Source organism: Petaurus breviceps, unplaced genomic scaffold (assembly GCF_028583685.1).
Source record: "Petaurus breviceps papuanus isolate PSGF00001 unplaced genomic scaffold, PetGlider_PUasm1.0 91133, whole genome shotgun sequence".
Taxonomy (NCBI): Eukaryota; Metazoa; Chordata; class Mammalia; order Diprotodontia; family Petauridae; genus Petaurus; species Petaurus breviceps.
This window is the reverse complement of record NW_027187419.1, coordinates 86,129,172-86,151,137: the sequence shown is the minus strand read 5'-3', so window position 1 is coordinate 86,151,137 and position 21,966 is coordinate 86,129,172. Positions and strand designations below refer to the sequence as shown.

At 35.8% G+C, this 21,966-nt stretch overlaps 1 protein-coding gene across 4 annotated transcripts in view; it reads left to right on the top strand.

The window, feature by feature from the left end:
- The window catches only part of RBMS1 (RNA binding motif single stranded interacting protein 1), a 258,018-nt gene that overhangs the window by 169,825 nt on the left and 66,227 nt on the right, over positions 1-21,966 (top strand). For 3 of the 4 annotated variants that reach the window (XM_069079674.1, XM_069079675.1, XM_069079676.1), the window contains one exon: positions 17,595-17,653. In XM_069079674.1, coding sequence (XP_068935775.1) covers positions 17,595-17,653 — 59 coding nt within the window. Of the gene's footprint in view, positions 1-15,423; positions 15,507-17,594; positions 17,654-21,966 lie in introns of all 4 variants that reach the window. The other variant, XM_069079677.1, reaches the window with a different exon arrangement.

Below are 21,966 nucleotides of genomic sequence, written 5' to 3'. Positions count from 1 at the left end.
TGTTGAATTAGCAGAATCAACAAGGTACTGGAAGAGATTCCTATTGGTCTCTCAGGACTCCTTTAGGTTATCAAGGCATAAAGGATTTGCTGAATGTGAGGAAACATGTATAAACTTGCCTGAAATATATTTTGTTTTGGTTGGTAACTTTTAAAAGGCAAGAAGAAGGGGAGCCTGGCTCTTAAATCCCTGACATGTAGTAAGAATTTAATAAATGTTTGTTGATTGATTTATGAAGCCATTTGTAAAAGTGAAGGATCATTCACCAGCAGGGAGGGAGTGTAAGTGAATTAGAAGTTAATCAACAAGTATTTTTAAATCACTACTGCATGCCAGGCACTGTGCCAAAGCTCTGGTGACAAAAACAAAAATGGATCAGGCCCTGTCTGCCCTCAAGCAATTTATGCTGTAATGGGGGAGACAATAGACATCATAAACATGAATAAGTATATTCAAAATGTATACAGAATAACCTGGTAAATTGGGGGAGGGGTTACTAAGGGTTGTGAAAAGTCAAAGGCTTTGAGCATGAGTTAGGTCATGTGAGCAGAGTTTTGAAGTGATTCAGACATTATTTTTGTTGATACAAAGAACAGGAAATCAAGTTGGTATCCATTGATTGGGAATAGCTACATAAATTAACATACATCAATGCAACAGCATCTTACAGTGCCATAAGAAACAGGAATATGAAGATTATAGAGAGAAGCATCCATAGACATATAAAATGATGCAAAGTTAATAAGGAGACCAAGAACAGTATGTAAATGACTATAGTAACAGATATGGAAATTATAAACAAATAAGTAAATCAAGTGTTATAGATCTATAAAGACCAATGTAGCCCTGAAGAGATTTTTTTAAATGCAATTTTCTTTCTTCAGAGTAGCATGGATATAGAACATTGCATGTATTGTCAGGATTGTTTGGGATGGATAATTTTGCTGAACTGTTTTTTTTCTTCTTCTTTTTTTCCTGGATTAAGGAAAGGAGATGAATATGGTCCAAAATGAAGGGGATAAGAAAACAAAAGATCAATAAAAAATGTGTTAAGTGATTTGCACACAAATATTATGTACTCCCATTTCAAGATGGCAATTTGGAGCTACCAAGAAAGAGACAAAATATGGGGATTTGGAATGATATTTTTCAAAGGTTGCAGAAGGTGCTAAGTAATGAACATTTCCCCTGAAAAAAAAAATAAACACAGATGGATGAAAAAGTCCTAGGATAGCTCAGAGGTTATGGTATTGCTTCCAGTAGAAGGAAAAATATGTTTAAATAAATGGAATTTGTAATAGTTTCATAGTGACAGAGATCCTTAATTTGTACCTAGATGCTTCCATTTCTGTTCATCTTGATTTAATTGAGATACAGTGTTGTTTATTAGAAAGTAGACAATGGTCGATATTTGTATTGTTTTTCTAATTAAAAATTGTAAGAAAAAACTGGGGTGTTGGTGCATCATCTGTTAAATTTCAGCTATCAGAGTAGTTAAGTGGCAAAAATTATAAAATGCTGACCTTGAGAGTTGGGAAGAGCTGAGTGCAAATCCTCCTTCAGATGCTGAGTGATGCTGAACAAGTCACTTAACCTCTTTCAGCCTCAGTTTTCCTCATCTATTAAATGGGCCCAGGATTGTTGTGCCAATGAAATGAGAGAACATATTTAAAATGCAAATCTTAGAGCAATATGTAAATGCTAGGCTATTGTGGAAGCTATTATAATCAGTTACCCATCCCTGAAGAAGACCCTAGATACTCTATAAACCAGTAACACCATTCCTTTAGGGAGAATTAGCCAAACTGTATGCATAATGCCCAGGAGTAGCTGTCCTGGAACTGGGGTAGCCCTTTGTACTTTCCATTTTTCCCATATAATTTATCTTTGTAAGGCATCATTAAATTTATAAGGACATTTGCCATTAAAATAAGCATATAGAGAATTTAGCTAAAGTTGGTTGGCTGTGCAGGTTCAGTGCCATAGGGTCCATGATGCTGCATAATTTATTGCTTGGAACTGTTCACTGCAGAGGTATTTACCAGCAGGAAGGGAACATAAGTGAATTAGAAGTTAATCAACAAGTGTTTTGAAACAACTAATGTGTGCCAGGCACTGTGTGAAAGCTCTGGTGATGAAAATGAGTCAGAGCCCGGTCTGTCCTCAAGCAGCTTATGTTATAATGAGGGAGATAATAGACAACATAAAGCTTATGAGGTCTTTCCCTTTGTTCAGTACCTTTACTTTGAAGGTTTAAAATAGTCTAAGAAGCAGCAAAATCAACATCTAGTATGCATCCCTCCATCAAGAATCAAGCATGTTCTGTAAGTATCGGTGTGCTAGAAAACTAAGGAGAACAACACAGATCTCCAGGCTGTGGTTCTATTAAGTCAACAGAATGATTACAGAAAAATTTGCAAGATGGTAAAAATCGCTTCTTTACTGTGTAATATGCAGCATCTTCTTTAGTTTTTAAACCTGCCTCTGTGTTACTCATAGTTCATACTGAGATCATTTATCCACTTAACTGAGACACAAGGTGGCATAATGGATAGAAAGCTGGCCTTGGAGTTAGGAAAGACCTACTTTGAAGTCCTGTAGTCTGACACATACTGGCTGCAGGGCCCTGAGCCAGGCTCTTGGTACCTTCAGACAACTCTCTGTGATATATATTGCAGAGCATTGTGAGAAGGACCTCCTCACTGAGACTTTTTCTACACAGTTGAGATCACAAGTCCAGTGTTTTTTTTTTTAAAGGCAACTTAATAAGTTCAGATTGTAGGTCTTTCTGCTACATGACCTTCTCCTGGATGATCAGTAGCTGCTTTGTTGATGAGTATTGTTTGTCCTCCCCTACCCTAAACATTTTACTCCCTTTTTTTTTTCTTTTAAGCAATTGGAGTTAAGTAACTTGCTCAGGGTTACATGGCCAGGTGTTTCTGGGTGGGTGCTAAGTGTCTGAGCCCGGATTCGATCCCAGGTCATCCCGACTCTGGGGCCGGTGCTCTTACTTGCTGTGCTACCTGGCACCCCCCGTTTTACTCCTTTTTCTGGAGTATATAGCAATATGCAAGGCTGATTTAGTAACCTAAAGGAGTGGTTTGAATTTACTAAAGCAATCAGATAGTCCTAGTATCATGATGAGAGCTAATGCCTAGGTGACATTATGACACCCAAAGTTTTTCATAGTGACTGGCTAAACTTGTCTTAGCTGCCCTGGGGCGGAGGTGTGAGGCATTACCAGCTCCTTCTGTGCACTGCATTTTGTGGGTCCATGTGGATTGTGTTCATATACAGTTGATTCAGATATACAATTGTGCAGCACTCAGCATGCTAATTAGTGTTCCAATATGTAACTCAGAGTTAAAAATAAATGGTAAATGTGTGAGGCTGGGTATTAGAATCATTACTGATTATTTTAATATCTCATGTGGAAAATAACCTTGCATTTTCTTTAGTTACATTCTCTCTTTTTTGAGTCTAATGTATGTCCTTTTAATGAGTCTTCTTGGGATACCCTTAGAATAATTTTCTTTACTGATCTGCATTATATAAGCAGAGTTTTGTATGAGGGTTAAAGCAATAAACCTCATTTGGGGCTTAATTTACCTTTTTTCCAGTGGTTCTTGTTTACAGTTAGAGCTGTGGTTACAAATGGCTTTTCAGCTAAGTACTTAGGTTTAGAAATGTTGATTAGAATTTTTTTTTGTAAAAAGCCAATTTTCTGTGTAAAAATCCTAAACTTGCTTACGGCTGGGATGAGCAAATTAATGCAGTTTCTCTTCTAAATCTCTTCCTTGGATTTCATCTTGAAGGTTATAGCAAAGACAGAATTTATGACTAGGAATGCTTTTATGAATATGATAGACTGCATTTCTAAATCAATATAAGTAACCATACACAATTACTATTTTTATTATAACCAATAATTGGTATTGAAGCTTCAAAACCTCTTGATTTTTATTTCTTAATAGAACTGATAAAAATTTTCAAGACACTCTACATATCTTATTTTTATAGCTTCAAATAACTTTTCAGTTTTGCTTCCTTTTACTTTGCTATCACAAGTATGTTCTTGTTTCAAATGAGGCGGTCATTTATGGCTTTTAATTTTAGAGTTTAATAAATTGCCTCATTAAATTTCTACTATGTTCTTTAAAATGTCAAGTTGCTGATACTAATGTTTAGTTTCATGTTTAAATCTCAGGTTTGCTAGGTTTCCTCTTGTTTTCTGGTAAATTTAATTTGAGAGAACAGCAGCTATTTATTTTTCTAAGACAAAAAACCTAATTCTATTCAATAAAGTTTTCCCCTACCCAAAATGTGAGCAAAAAGGAATGTTAAAGTCATAGATTCACATTCATTTGATACTGGACAAGAAGTAGCAAAAAAAATTGTATAGTCTGCATTTAGCTAAAAATTATTTCCAATTTAGTCTCATGCTTGGATTAATTTGTTGAAGAAACTTTTTAAAATTCAATACGTCTAAGTGAAAGGAAATGCTTTTATGATACTAAGTAAACATCAGTGTAAGATAAGGCAAAGGGTAAGGTGAGAGAGCTATTAAATAGGGTCATTTCAGAAAGGACCAGAATATTCATCCATCTTCTTAATAAAAGTCTCATTGTCTAAAAATCTACTCCTAATTTGTCTGGAGGTTAATTTCATACTAAATGTTGTACATTTTACTGGTAAACTTCTGGATTCCAGGTTCACTATGCATTCTTTCTCTTTGGTACATAAATACTAAGAGCATTAGTTTGGTCATGGCCATCTGTGAGAGTGTAACTAAGTGCTTCTCTGTAGTGACTTGCAGCAAATATATTGCCATAAGATAATGTAAATGACCCTCAGTGTCCTACTCTCTGAAACTATAGAATGATGTAAAACTACTTTCCCTTGATTGCTATTTGCAATAAGGCACTGGTGCTAAAATATAAAATCAGGTCCGCCCAATAAATCAAAGCTATCTAGATGCTTTAAAAGGGGGATGAAGGGAGGGGAGGGAGAGGAAGTTGTGAGTTTTTCATATGGAGCATGAACTGGCATAAAATGCATGTTTGCCATTTTTAATTGAGGTAGCTTTTGATGTTCATTCTGATATGAATTATTTAGTTCAGAGTAATACATGAAATAAATGGGCAGAGAGCAAGTACTGTCTTATTATCAGCCAGTGTTTGTAACATAGCCAATCTCTCTCTCTCTCTCTCTCTCTCTCTCTCTCTCTCTCTCTCTCTCTGTCTGTCTGTCTCTCTATCGAAAGATACATTTTTAGAATTAGCAGGGAAGCTTCTAAGTATAGAAATAAAAGGTTATTTATTCTTCAATCTGTAGTAGAACTGCCAATTTTATGCATCCTGACAGAAAGTGCTTATCTTGAAATTGTCAACATTAGAAGAAATTAGGGATGTTGATATATGTGTTTTTCTTGAAACACTTGCCTTGTGATACATTGTGCTTAATATTTGAAAAATAAAGCATTTCCCAATTACTGAAGATTTTTACTTCTAAACTGCATAATTTATTTTAATTAGCCTGCAGATTGTAAGGCAACTAAGCTATTCAAGTGCTAGACGAATTAGCAGATGTCATAGCTTGTGGTAGGTCATCTCAAATAAGACAGACTGCTGTTCTGGTAGCAGGGATGGAAAAGCCTTTTGTTAACATTGCAGAAAACAGAATTATATTGGTTCCTCTTCACTGTCCTGTTTGCCCATCACCCCTCCCTGCATCTCCCATCATCATACAAAACAGGGAAAAATAGAAGTAGTATTTTGTTTTCTGACATAAAGTTGAGCATACAGGGTTAGTTAAAAGAGGTTCTTACTTTATCTTAAATCCCTTCTGCCCTTGACAACCTCTCTGTTCATTCCCTAGCTCCTTTCATCACTCAATTTAAATTTCAAGAATCTTATTGCCAGTGCTTGATTAAAGCAAGCACAGGAAAATAAAATTTGGCTATTCCATCTACTAGTCTCAATTGTGAGAGATCATCTGATTAATTTTCACAAAACATTGCTTTAATCAAGCTATTCCTTTACTGAAATAACTTCCAATGGCAACCAGCATAAAAGTCTCACTTCTTTACTTGGCATTTGAAGCCCTTCACAATCTGACCCTTAACCTACCTTTCTAGTTCTGTCTCTTAATGGATTCTCTACTCAAGTCAAACAGCTCCCTACTATCTACACTACTTTTGAGCCCCATACCTTCATCATATGCTATTCTTTTCTGTCTTTTTTCCTATAATAAATAATAACCAATGTTGTATGGTACTTTAAAGTTTTGACACATGGTTTGTCATTTGAACTTCACAGCAATTCTTTAAGTTAGGTACTGCAATTATTGTAACCATTATACAGATGAGTAAACTGAGGTTTAGATTATCCCCTTGAGAGCAAGGAATTTGCATTTTTTCACTTTGTTTCTGTCATAACACAATGTGGGTCGTGCAGTTTATATTAAGATGTAGTAGTTATTTAGCTTTTAAGATTAAGAAGCACTCTATCTACTCTATCTTATTTGATACTCAGAGCAACTCCATGAAGTAGAAATCATTATACCCATTTTACAGATAAGGAAACTGAAGCCCAGGATTACACAGATTGTCATTGTTAGATGTTAAATTCAAGTGTCATTGTTAGATGTTAAATTCAAGTGCAGGTCTTAGTCTAGCATTCTTTCAACTGTATCATACTCTGTAACATTGATTGATGAATTGATTTGATATCCCCTTCCTCAATTATATCAATCTTTTGAAAACAATTCTTTCATCCTCAACTCCATACATTTTTCTCATTTACTTTATTATCCTTCAAAAGGCCATCAAAGCATCAACTTCTTAACATTGTCTTAATTCAAAGTGATGTGACTTTCAAACCTATCCCATTCCCCATGTACAATTATATGCATCAGAAACTCAACATCAGAAAATAAACTATTTTGCATAGAGACAGAAACCCAGCTAGAATAAATAAATATATTACAGTTAAAGAAACTGAGGCAGACAGAGATTAAGTGGAGATAAAAATACTAAATGGAGATAATAATAGCACTTAACTCCCAGTAGGGACGGACGATGCAAAGAAGAGTGCTTTGCAAAACTTCAAGTGCTATATAATTACTATTCTAAATGTGTACATATATACATGCAATTCAATTCAAAATTATTTACTGTATTAAAGTATTAACCACCTGTTATATACACAATAATGTGCTAGGCTTTGGGGACACAGAAATTAACAGAGTCCTTAACCCTGCCTTCAAGCCGTTTGTCCTCTCTGTAGTGAAGATAGGACAAATGACATTTATGCAAATTATCATCCTCACAATAAGTGCAGAGAAAAAGTCCAAAGAAAGTATCATGAGAATTCAAGGCATGAGAGAAAACTTAATGGAGGGAGAATTCCAGGAAGGTTTTATGTGGGAAGTGACACCTGATTCATGGCTTAAAGGAGAGTCAAGAATTTCAGAAACTATAGCCCACCATGTCATAAACCTAAGAGAGTATAGTAAACTTTGTAAACACTATATTCATAGGGATATGGGATTTACATGAATAAATGATATGTACCACAAATCTCCTACTTGTATTTTTGTTATTGATACACTTCCCTCACCAAACCTTCTATCACAGTTGGTGAAATCGGTTCATATTATTTATGACTTCTTTCCTTACCTTTGCCTACCCTCTGGCAGAACTGTTAAAAATGGATGATGGAAATCTTTGCTTTTATAGTAGGTTACTGTACAACAGGGAGAAAAAAAGGCAAAAGCTACACAATTGAAAAGCAACTTTAGTTTTCCTGATGGGGCCACCAATACAAATTTTTTTTTTAATATTTTTAAGCAATTGGGGTTAAGTAACTTGCTCAAGGTTACACGGCCAGGTGTTTCTGGGTGGGTGCTAAGTGTCTGAGCCCGGGATTCGATCTCCAGGTCTTCTCAACACTGGATCCGGTGCTCTTACTTGCTGTGCTACCTGGCCGCCCCTACCAATACAAAATTTAATAAATATAATAAATACTAAAAAAAAAAAGTATGTTAACTTGCCAAAACATCCTTAATAGATGCTTGTTGTATTGAAGAGAGAGATAGGGATACAAAAATAGAGCATAACTATAAAAGAAAGAAACTTTCCAATAAAATTATTAAGAAAAATGGCCAGATCTCAGTCTGATATTCATTCAGGAGGTAAACTTCAGAGGAATTCAATGCCTATTATTTCAATTTGAAATTTAGATTAATCCCAGATAACAACTAACTCTATAGCAATTTTTTATTTTCAGAAGCTCACATTGGATAAGCCACTAGCCAGGTGGAAGAGTAGACTTGTAATCTGGACTTGTGGGACTGACCTGAAATGTCACCATAGGTGAATAAAAGCCAGAGGATACCCCAGCTTTTATTTACTCTCATTCTACTTCTTTGTTTCTTGCACATATTTCATTATTATGCTACATATGTGCCTATAGATAGTTTGCTTCTTATAAAACCAATTCCATTATTCCAGCTGGTGTGGCTTTTTTTAAAGTAACTAGACAAGAGGGGTTTCCGTTTATGCAGTTCTTAATAGGAAGAGTATTGACTAGGAGGAGAGCGGTCTGGAGTCTTTGTGGATGCTAAGATGTGAGTCCTCTTAAATACTCAGACCTAAATAAATTAATGGAAAATTATGTATATATACATAACTGCTTTTTTTCCTCATTAAGTAGATATAAATATATTTATTCCTTCTCTGTAAGATTTAGTAGGTGGCTACTGTGTGTATGTATGTAAGCTTCAATGAGACAATTGGGGCCACATTTTAAATACCATGAAACATAACTGTTTCTCTTTCTCTTTTATAACTTGTTTATTTAATAGACTGAACAACTAATTCATCCCATAGCTGCAGCTTCTCTTTCCTAGGACTATTTCCCCAACAATGAACCCTTCCTTGTAACAAAGAAAAGCCTTTAAGTGGGGCAGCTAGGTAGTGCAGTGAATAGAGCACTGGCCCTGGAATCATAAGGACCTGAGTTCAAATGTGACCTCAGACACTTGACACTAGCTGTGTGACCTTGGGCAAGTCACTTCACCCCAATCGCCTTGCCTTCCCTCCTCAAAAAAAAAAAACAACAAAAAGAAAAGCCATTAAGCAAAATCACCTATCTAGTGACTATGACTATGAATATGGTTTTCTACACCTGTATTCCCCAGCCATTTTACCTACTAAAGGACAGAGATGTGTTTCAGAAGATCAGAAGTCTAGAACTAGAAGGGACCTCAGAGACCACTTAGGGAAATCCCCTCATTTTACAGGTAAAGAAGTGAGACTCAGAGGGGTGTAACTTTTCTGAGGTCATATAGGTAGTATAAGAGAGAGAATCTGAAGGCAGGGCCTATGATTCCTTATTCAGGATTCTTTTCACTGGACTACACCTAGAGCTATTATTACTGAGGGACAGGAAAAGCAAAATTACTCATCTTACTATTTCATATTTATGGCATAAATTTTGGTTTTAAGTGTTTTTGTACCATATCATGTTTCAAGTAGGTTTAATCTATTACAACATTCCCTCATGTCCTCCTCCCCCAGCTTATTAATAAAAAAAAAACACTGTAGAAGAATCTGGTGTTTATGAAAATATAAATATATAAATTAAGAATAATTTAAAACTATTATTCCATTACAGGTAGAAGCCAATTTGAAATTCCTCATCTCAAAAGGAGAAAATAAGTTTATTGTACTCTGTCTTTACATGGATGGTATTTTAAGTGTGCTTATTCAGTCTGTAGACTCTGGCTTTCTTTCAGTCTTTAAAGTCTAAAACAGCAAGAAGAATTCTGGGTAAAATTTTGACTTTGATACTGGATACTGGAGAAAACAATGGGAGAGACAAAGGGGTAGGAGAGAGAACTGAATGTAGAAATATAAAAGACCTCAGAAGTCCTCTAGTCCACTGTGTTTTACCAGTGAGAAAACTGAAGCATGACTTGCCCATGGTCAAACAGGTAACAAAGGACAGAGCTAGAATTCCAACCACGTCCTCTGACTCCAAATCTAATACTCTTTCTCCTACACCATTTTTTCTTCCTCTTTTAATATATTAAAAAAGTGGTGAGGAAAGCTCTCTCAAAGACTGGTAAACTAGAATTAATATGTAGCCTTTGATTGCCCAGGATTTCTTTGCTGAAAACTCCAAGACACATAATAGCTAAATTTAATAATTCCAGGAATAAACAATAAATTCTACAAGCAATTGGGGAAATAATCTTCAAATATTATGGGAAAAAAAACTTAAGTAAAACAAGACTATTCTGTACTCACCAGAAATCAGAGGAGGAAATGGAACAGGCCTAGAAATAGGCTTTTCCAAAACTCCATTAAAGGACTGAAAGCTGTTGTCTTTTGTCTCCCTTGGAAGCCCTTGACTCTTGAACTTGATCTTAGATTGTATCAGTGACAATTATCATTAAAACAGGTAAATCTCAGAATTTCTATTTCCTTATCTCACCTTTTCATTTCCTCTTTCTTATCTCCTTCCCTCAGCCACAACCTATATGTTTTTGCCCTTACCTTTCCATCCTTTTATGTGTGAATATATTCACCTCTTTATAAACTATTATTTTCTTGTACTTGGAACAAATTCATTGAAATTCTGAATAGAAGACTTTAAATTGCTTTGTCTTTACCCACTACATTTGAATATTTAAAGAAAATATTGGTAACGTAGTGGATAAAATTCAAGATTCAGTGTCAGGCAGATCAGAGTTTAAATCTCGCCTCAGATACAAACTTTTTGACTTCTCACCTAAGAGTACCTTCTCCCCAGGCAAAAGAATCCATGTTGCATCGTGCTAGAAGCTGAAGTTTCTATTAACTACATAAAAGTATCCAGATCTGTTTCCTTCTAACAACAACCAAAAAAATAATTAGACAAAAGAATAGTAGAAAATTATTATTAATATAACCCTTTGTATTTATATAATTGAGATTCTTCAGAATGTTGCTGTTTACAATTTCTCATTTGAACTTAAAACTGCCACTACAGTGCCACCCTCTATTAAATAGAGAGGACGGGTTTTATTACCCTAATTTTAAAGATTTAAAAACCTAGGCCCAAATTTGTTAAATGATTTGCCTAAGGTCACACAGCCAATTAATATAGGCAGCAAGATTATATAAGTCAGGTCTCCTGACTTTTCTTCTATATAATTCTGCCTCTCAAGAACTGTTGAAGGAAAGTGACAAGATGAAATTTTTTTTTCTCCTTATTCCTGCCCCAAACCACCAATAAATAATGAGTCAAATTCAAGAATATCTTCATAGTTACTAGTCTAGATCTGGAAGGGATCACACAGGCTATCTGGTTCAATCCTGTCCTCTTATAGATGAGGAAATGGAAGTCTGCATAGGTAAAGTTACTTGCTCAATCACATAAGTGGTGTTAGAGACAGGATTAACATCCAGATCTTCTTCTGTATTCTTTCTACTCTACCACACTGATATCTATCTATCCATCATCATCTATCTATCTGTCTGTCTACACACACATACATGCACATATATATACATGTGAAAATAAAAAGAGCCTTACTAGAAGTGCCCTCCTAAGTCTGTGTCAGTTTTAATGTCCTTTTTTTGGGGGGGGGACAAGGATATTTAACGAAAGTATTCATTATATGTTATTCTTAGTTCAAAGGATCATTTTTTTTAGAACTAGAAAGGACCAAAGAGGTTATCTAGTCCAATCCATTTCATTTTCTATATGAGAAATCTAAGGCCCAAACTGGTGGTCATTTGTTCATATACATTGCTGTGTCAGAACCTTGTTTTAAACTCAGGTCCTCTGACTATAAATTTTGTACTTTTTCCTAATCTTGCAAATGAGGTGTAGAGCAGTCAGGAAAGGATTGGAGGGAAAGTAGGACTTAAGATCAACCTACAAAATACACAGCAAATGTGGATAGGAGGAGGAGAAAGGAAAAGACTTTTTAGACAAAGAGGACAATTTTAGTGAAGATGAAGTAGAGATCATATTATTTGTGTGACCATGAGGAGACTAGAGCCAAGAGTGTGTATTGGGGAACAGTGAACCATAAGATTGAATTGTTATGGTAAAATTAGGTTATAGTGTATCTTGTAGGCCAGGGGAGTTTCACCTTGATGCAATAGAAAAAGTTGATCCATTCAGATACTGTTTGTTTGGTTTTTTAATCATGGTAGTAGCATAATAATAAAAGGTTATTCTGGCAGAGATATGCAGATTGGATTGGAGAGAGGAAGAGACTTGAATCAGAGATCAGGTATAGGGCTATTGAAGTAGTCCAGACTGATATATTGAGTGCATTGATTAGAATGTTGGTGGGGGTAGATATGAGAGGTGTTTCAAAGGATAATTCAATAGAATTTGTGACTACAATGGAAAGAGATGAATCAAAAGTGACTGAAGTTTTAGACTTGAAAGTCTGAAAAAATGATGTTGCTATGATATAGAGGCAGAAACTATAAGAGTAGCTGGTCTAGGAAAAGAAAATGGGTTTATTTTGGCACATATTAAACTTTAGCTGACTTGAAGTATCTAGTTAAAAATATAGAAGGGAGCCCTTGAAAACAGGAGATTAGAGACTGGGGACAGGACTTCAGATAAAGATGGGGGATTCATCAGCCTAGAATGAGTGAGAGTTAAATGTATGAGTTCCCTTTGAGAGGAGAGTACCTTTGAGAGAAGAGAGACCAAGACAGAGCCTTGCAGGGCTAGGAGGCCAGAAGACCTAGAAGGACTAAAATTGAGAGCTGAAAGTCAGTTGGCCCATAAATATTTGTCAGATGCCTAATATATTCCAGATGCTGTGATAAAAATTGAAGATACAAAGAAAGGCAAAAGACAGTCCCTGCCCTTAAGAAACTTAAAATTGAATGAGAGGAAGTAATATATAAAAGGAAGAAAAATGCAAAGGCATAGGGGAAGGGGAGAAAATACCCAGAAGGGAGGCATGATGGAGAAGTCCCAGTGAGTGTAGCCAGGTGGGCAATGAAGAGATACTTGACCCTGGTTTCCTCCTTAAATGGAGATTTTGGGAGGACAGGTTCCCACTCTGCATTCAGAGGGATGGTAGGGCCCCACAGGTCCTTACTGATGAAGTATTAAGAACCAAGAACCATGGTCATGGAAGCAAAGGAAGGAGGGAATTTCACAAAGGGTTGTCAAGAAGAATCAGAACAGAGGAAAGGTCATTGGACCACTTGATTTAATTGGGGGTTGAATGTAAGTTCATAGAGGTCAGTGACTTTTCTTTTTGGCTTGTATCTTAAAAGCCATCTGCCATAACCACAGATATTATAGGTATTGTTACTGTAACTGTCATTCTCTAAGGAGTCTCCCAGGGTACTTAGAGTTTTACTTGTTTTCTAGGACTATTAACTGTGATGGCTGAAGAGAGGTCAGAGAAAAAATACTAAAAGAACTTGTTTCCTAAGAAAACAGAGTTAATCCTTATATTCAAAGAAACATGGGGGAAATTCTCAAGAAATTACTTTAGTTGGTGCCCCAAAAGAATTGAATAGTAGGATTGTGTTTCCAGAATTGAGATATCTGCAGTTGCAGTGGTGGTTATTTGATTTTGAATGTGAGTTTTCACACCATTGATACATCATAAATACTTCTTTTTAGTCTTGGTTTTATTGTTTTGAATTATTATATAAAATGTGAATAGTAAATTTGATGTTTATGCCTAGGGGATTAGAGGAGTGTGAATGTGTTTATATGTGCACATGGACACACACATTTGTAAAATGGCACATAATGGGGCATATTGAAGAGTTTGGAGTAAAAGGAAAGGATGGAACATAGGTAGGTTAATTATAGTTGCTTTCCCCTTACTCTTTTGTTTTGGAGTAAAACATTCTCCATGTAAATGGAAAAGACTCTTCTCCAACCATATATGATGACCCTATCTGCTTCAACCTCTGCCAAAGAATGGAACAAGATCCTTCATATTGTCGTGATTATTTTTAGGGACACTCCTAGAAAATCTTAAGCAAAATGGAACCAAAGAGTATAAACATATGAAACCTGCTAATCTTACCTTTAAGGAAAAGATCTTAAGTGTTTACTATGTGAATAAGCAAGTAAATGATAAAAAATTTTTAAATGGGTAACAGAGCTTTCCTTTCATAGTTAAGTACAGAGTAACACCCTTCATTCACATTTATTGCTTTTTAGTCTCAACATCTGAATGAAGTCAGACAGGTTTAACTAACATTCCATTCTATGAATCGGATAAGAATTGGGACAAAGGACTTGATTGTAAGAGGACCAAGTTTTAGTTAAATTTATATTCAGTTTGTGTAATACTTATGTTATGATCAATGAACAATTATTATTCAATGTTTCCCTGGCATCTGAATTGGCCACCGAACTACCTGACAAAATATGGCTTCAATTTGACCAAGTATAGTGCAAATTTGTTTCAAATAAGTCTTCAATAGAGGTCAAATGATCACTTTTCAGAATTGTCATACCTTTATATGGGAATTAAAGCAGATGTCTTCTGAGATCCCCCTCTACTCCAACAGTCTCTGCTGTTGTGGACAGGTACTATGGAAAAACCAAAATAGTCTAAGACCTGGTTGTTTAAATGTTGGTGTTTGCCTACTTTGCCTTTGTCATTCAGATTAGTGAACATTACAGTGCCTGGCACATAATTGATGCTTCATAAATGCTTGCTGTCAGAGAATGATGCTACTTCCCTAATTCCCCATTAGAAATATATCTGATCTAGGAGTGAATCATGGACCAAACCAGTTGGGTAGTATAACTAATACAGTTATATTGGCATCCAAGTAGTCATATATATTTGCAATCCAAATAAGCTACCTACAGGTTCTGGAGACTTGATTGAAATTTTGTGGTATTGGTGATGTGTGTTCAAGTGAATTTTTCTTTTCAGGTTTTATTCTTTTAAAAATTTTTTATAGTAGTGTATGTAGTGATATTTTTATGAATCCATGGAATTTCCACAGGGAATTTGGAGATTATATACTACTGCCTCTTGAATTATTATCTAATTCTCATATTAATTTCATTTTCATATGTAATCATGATTATTTGCCAACACAGAAATAAAATAAGAGGCAAGAAAGGGAAGTAATTATTGATAGGTCAAAGAAGCCTTTTCTAAGCAAAATATTGTTAATTTTTCATTCATTTATACAATCTCTTAACATTTATAAAATTAAAGTTATCGAACAACTGCACAAGTCAGAATGGTTTAGCACCTATTCCATTTCCCCAGGTCTCAAAATAAATCATAAGAAAACAATATATAAGGAATGATTAAGATGTTGGGGGCTAGTAAATAGAAAAGTAGAGATAAAAAGACCTTAGAAATTATATGGTTCCCCTTCCCTCACCCTTATCCCTCTATCTCCACTAGGGCCCAGAGATACGAATAAAAATAATGATACGTTTATACAGCCTTTGGTGGTTGTCTCATTTGAGCCTCATAACCCAAGTGAGGTAGGTAGCACAATTATTATTTTCCCCATTTTATAGATGAGGTACCTGAGGGCCAGAAAGGTCAAGTGACTCAACCTGCCCCTAAAGATTATTTACTAAGAGTTCAGTTTTGAGTCCAGATCTCTTCAATTTTCTAAGTCTAATGCTTTTTGTTCCACATCATTCAGTTACTCGGGATGGGTCCCACATCAGTTGTATTTCAGACTTGAAAATGCTTTTCTTTTTTTTTAATGTAAAAATTTTAAATATATTTTTATTTAAAACTTAATGTAGATACTAGGCATTATCCATATTTCCTCTGTGATAAGTTATGTTTTTAATGAAAATTAATTCCTCATCTGTAAAATTAAGGCATTGGACTTACTGATCTCCAGTTCTTTTTTTTTTTTTTGTGATCTTTGCTCTATTACCTCATTCTGTAAAGACCATACAGTAATTGCATTTATTCTCTAGATTGAACTCTTTGTCCTTTGGAGTAATTGGGTGAGACTTTATTCAATTCTTGAAATTTTTAATTTAATTTTTAAATTCTTAAAATTCAATTCTTGAATTTTAACTTTTAAAAAAAATACCTGGTTTGTTTTTTAAAATGGCACACTGAGGAATTTGAACACTTTTCATTGAACTGGGGAAATGAATGATTCCCCACTGGTCTGTTTGCATTATTGGTTACATTAAGAATCTGCAATACATTCTGCTACCCATTCTTTCTGTTCTGTATATGTTGAAAGATCTGTTTTAAATGATCTGCTGGGGGGGGGGGGTGTCTGGGAAAATCAGGTTTTCCTTAAGTATCTAGGAATATTTTAGTTTTGTCTGTAAGACATTAAAAAAAATTAGGTGATTAATCTCTATCTGTATTCCTACACTTTGGTTTATACATTGGACTCATGAGCTGCTATAGCAATGAAATGAATATATTTTAGGGGGCCCCTTTTCATAATAGCTAGATGGAGAGTGTTCAGTTCCCTAGAGAGTTGTACAATCCTGTCTTCAGATGTGGTTGTATGGTTTGACAGAACCATTAGAACAAAATATATTGAAAGGGCTTTTATTCCCTTTAAATGCCATGCTCTTCTCCCAGGACTGGCATGTAAAGCATCCTCTCCTTCAAACCTAAATTTCAGAATAGAAACTCGAGAGTCAAATTTGAAGCCAACATATTTTGTTTCATTTTAGCTCTGATTTATTTTCTTTTGAGACTGGGACATACTGTGTGACCCAGGCTGGAAGTTCAGGACCTGATCAGGAGTGAAGTTTTGACCTGCTCTATTTCTGACCAAGTTTTTCCCTTCTTAAGTAACATGACGGCTCCCTACTTCTGGGGGTTTATCATACCAGACAGACCCTGGATAAGATTTAGCCCTACTGACCCTCAGAACTCCCAAACTCAAGCAATCTACCAGCCTTCAGCCTCTCTAGCAGCAAGGATTGCTCTGCCACCACACCCCAACTTTAGTTTTGATTTATTTTTTTAATTTATGAAATAAAGCATTTGCATAATATAGTATAATAAAAGAGATGGTTGCACATCAAAGTGTAAATCCATTACGTACAACTTACTATTCCTTTTAAATATATAATAAGGTTTTTCTTGTAAATTTCTTTTTATTCCCCTCTCCCCCTCCCCTGCCCTAGAGATGGCTACTGTGAGACCCAAATAGGTATATGTGTGTATATATCTGTATGGGTATATATGCAAAATTATTCTATACATCTGTTTATCATTTCTTTCTTTGGATGCAGATAGCATCTTTCTTCTTATGTCCTTTATACTTAATTTAGGTATTTGTAATAGTCAAAATGACTTATTCACTCAAAGTCATTCTTAAAACAATATTGCTGTTACTGTATACAATGTTCTCTTGGTTCTGCTCAATTCACTCCTCATTATTTCATGCAAGTCTTGCCATGATTTTCTAAGATTATTGAGCTCAAATTTTACCCCTGAGAAAAACCTGTTTTGTACATGACTTTGTAACATAAGCAAACAGATGCCCCAAATTGATGAAAAAATTTTCTCAGTGAGATTTGTTGTTTGTAAAGGGTTCCATGAATATAACTGACTTTCTGCCCTTTTTGTTTCAGATATGGAAAAATCGTCTCCACAAAGGCAATTTTGGACAAAACAACCAATAAATGCAAAGGTATGTTTTTACTGATCATTTTCTAAAACACAGTCTCATGACTAATTGAAATGATGAGATTTAAGGTTGAGCTTTAGTTTCAAAATCACTTCTGTTTTGTGGGAGAGGACCCCAATCCTTATTTATTTCCAAGTTTCTCTCTTCCACAATATCAACATATTGGTTACGTTTGTCCCTAGTGGAGTTGGCTGGCTGCCCAACAGCAGCAAGCCCTTTGCCAGAACTTCAGATTTGACTCCAGTGAAGTTAACATGCCAAACACTGGTTGGCATTTAGCCCCTGCTTTTAAAAGGAAAATAGAGTTAGAAAACAGCTTTTTTTTTTCTTGTGCTTGAGAAGATTAGAGCTGCTTACTGAAGACCATTCTGCCATACTAAGAAACTCAAAAGATTACATATTGTGCAAATTGGCTCTATTAATTAGAACAGAGTAGTTTTAAGCTGTACTTAATTACATGTTTCAGTACTCCCAATTGTTCTTTGCTGTATGTCTATTGAATATATTGGAGGTAAGGAGGGGAGAATCATTTTCACTGACCAAATTATAATAGGGAAGGGGGAGGTCATAGACTTCTTTGAAATACCCTGATGCATTAATTTAGTGCACTGACCTTCAGTATTCAGTGTAATTAGGATGATCTCATCTAGTTTCATGAGTAATTTAAGTGGAAGACTAGAAGGGGAGGGGCCTCGGAGCTTACACTCATGCTTTCTGTTCCAGGCATTTTAACAATAGGGAGCATGATTTCTAGGAAAAGGGAAGAATGGATTCAATTGACTTTTCAGTATAACCTCTGCCCCCATGAATGGGAATAAAGTTGATAGTAATAGTCAAGAAAAGCAAGGCTTCTTATTTAAGCCAGAGCATTTTAGATATGGGTTAAGCAAAAGCTTATAACACTGAAAAAACAGGGGAGGTTTAAAGGCATTCCAGGGTGAGGCCTCTTCTAAGAAGACTAGCATTTTCTTTATACTGAAATGGGAGTAGGAGTCGTATTTCTTTTTCTTCCTCAAAGTTCTTAAAATTAAAGAAAGATTTTTTTTAAAGTCTTCAAGCCCATATATAATCCCTTTATCTTATTAAAGAAAGTTTTGATGGAACAGGAGTCAAATTTTAGAATTTTAGAAAGACAAATAAAGCTGATTACTACGGACCATTTATTCTAGATGTTTATATATAATAAAAAAAAAATAGTAATAGCAGTGTGTAGTGTATGGAGAGCTAACCTTGAAGCTAGGAAGACCTGGGGGGGGGGTGTCTCCTCTATCAGTGAAATCATGGCTCCAAGACCTATGCTTATTCCCCAAAATAATAATAGCAGTTTAAATTTCTAAAATAGTACATTGCAGTTGCAAGGGCCTTTTAAACATATTATTATCTCATTTGATTCAATTGTAACATCTCACAGAATCTCACAATTGGAAAGACTTCAGAGATTAATTAGAACAACTGTACCTGAAGAAGAATTGTCTTTCCACCATTGCCAACAAATGACCATTTGATTATTCAACTTGTGCTTGAAAATCTGAAGGGAAAAGGAACCCTCTGGATCCTGAGGCAGCCCATTCCACTCTTAGACAGTTTTCAATATGAGGAAGTTTTTCTTTTCTCAAGCCCAAGTCTTCCTTTATGAAATCTCTCTTTTCCACCTAATTCTAGGAAGAGTTCCTCCTCTTCCATAAAACAGTGCTTTAATTATTTTAAGATAGCTATTATATATGTGGATGGGTGGTGGGAAGTATGGAGGGGAAGGGGCTCTACCAGCCACCAACCAAATTAACAGGCAAGAGTAGGAATCTGCTAAAGTCTCTTGTGCTGTCTATAATTATGGAAAAGATGAAGAGATAGACTCGATAATAGTACAGTTAAACTTGGAATTGGTTGAATGGCTAGACCAAAAGAGTCATCATTAGTGGGTCAAAGTCCACTTGAGAAGAGTTTGCTTGTGGATTTCCCCAGGGAGCTGTCCTTGACCATGTTCTTTTCAGCATTTTTATCAATGATTTTGATGAAAGCATAATGTGCTTATTAGATTTATATATGATTCAAAAATGGGAAGAACAATTAATACTAGATCAAAGAGTCGGGATCCAAAAAGATCTCAACAGAGTAAGATAGTGGAATGAATCCATAAATTATGGCCATTTATTATAGCATTTGGAATGAGGGCTTTCTTTGTAAGTTCAAGAAGTTTTCAAATAGACACAATCAGTTACTCTTAACCATTTCATTTACTTCATTTGGTGGGAAATGTCTCCCCAAATGAATTATTACTTTAAATTACTCAGTATTTATACTAGATACTTATGAGTCCAAAAGAGATTTATTAAAAGATATTCTTTGCAGCTGACTGGAAAGGGAAGAAAAATCCTTCAAATCTGTTTCCAGGTTAGGATGATGATATGGCAGCCCCCTCCCAGGTCAATTCTCACTTTTCCCTTTCATCTAAGAAATATCTCACCTCTTACATGTTAGAGGTATTTGCTCCTTTTGGGGGGTTTCATGATAGGCATGAGTGGGTGGCACTGTGTTATCTATTTTCTCCCCCTTCCAGATCTATTCTTTGGAGTCCCTGAGCACATGATTTGGTGGAAAAACATAAGATTATGGGATTGGAATGTTAGTCCACAAGAATTTAGTAAGCATTTTACTAGGTGCCAGAATCTTTGCACTGAGGATGCAAAGAAAGGCCAATACACCATCCCTGCCCTCAAGGAGTTCACATATAATTTAATGGTAGAAGAAAAAAGCATAAATAACTTAGGTAAAAACAAGGTTAGATGAAAAGTAATATTGGGAGGAAGGCAGATACTGGAAGAACAGGAGTAGAGGGTGGAGTGGGAGGGGGACCAGGCAAGGTCACCTGCAGGAGGTGGGATTAGAGCTAAGTTCTGAAGGAAGTCAGGGAAGTCCAAAGGTTGAGATGAAAGGGAAGAGCTTTCTAGTCATGAGAAATAGCTTGTGCAAAGTCAAAAGATACAGTCTTTGTGTGAGGGACAGCTAATAGGCTAGAGCAGGGGTGGGGAACCTGTGACCTCAAAGCTATATGTGACCTTCAAGGTCTTGGGGTGTAGCCTTTTGACTGAATCTTAAGTTTTACCCAAAAAAAGCCTTTTATTATGGGGATTTGTTCTTTGAAGTTTGAATTTAGCCAAAGGGCCACACTTGAGGACCTAGAGGGCCACATGTGGCCTCAAGGCCCCACGTTCCACACTCCTGACATAGAGTATATGGAGTTGAATAAAACATAAGGAGATTGGAAAGATTGGGAGGGACCTAGTTGTAAAAGGCTTAAATGCCTAACAGAAACAGTTATATTTGATCCTGAAATTAATAAGGAACAACTGGAGTTTATTAAGTATTTGTGGCAGGGAGAAGGGGAAAGAAAAAAGGAAATAAACATTTGTTAAATGGCCACTATGTACCAGGCACTGTGGTCATGCACTTTTCAGATCATCATTTGTACAAATTTACAAATATCATTTGATCTTCATAACAATTCCAAGAGGTAGAAACCACAATTATCTACATTTTACAGTTGAGAAAATTGAGGTAAATAGCAGTTCAGTGGCTTGCCCGGGTTCACACAACTAGTAAGTTTATAAGACCAGATTTTAACTCAAATAATTCTGATTCCAGGTCCAGTGGTCTCTTCACTGTGTTCTAGCTGCCCACTCTAGGAGGAGGTCAGACCTGTGCTTTAAGAAGATCACTTTGACCATTGAGTGGAGGGTGGTGAGGGGAAAGACAAAAGGGACAGTAATTAGAAAGCTGTTGCAAGAATCATGAAGTGCAGTGATGATGGCCATAGGGTAGTGACCATGTGAGTAGATTTATAAAAGAGATCTTACGAGTGTAGAAATAATGAGACTTGGCAAAAAAATTTGACTTATGTGGTGAGCATGAGTGAGGAGTCTATTACACCAAGGTTGTGATGGTGGTACTGTACAGGGTAATAGTGAAGGTCAGAAGTAATGAGGGGCTTGGGTGGAAAATTAATTAGTCCTAAGACCTCACTAGAGATCTTCAAGCAAACGTTGGCTGGGTTTTTGTGTGGCAACTTGTAGAAAAGATTCTTGTTTAAGATTCAAATTGTATAAGACATTTTCTAAGACTCTTTCCAACTCTGTGCCCTTGTGAAGTTCTCTGCACTCCTCAGTTTCTTTATACCATCCATGGTCTTTCTTCGACATCCTCATTGCATTTTAGTTTGTCAGTGTCCATAAAACAGAACAAGAAGTTTCAGATGTAGTCTACTTAGACCAGAATAAAGCAGAACTGTCACCTCCCTTGACCTGGGCATTTGCCTTTCC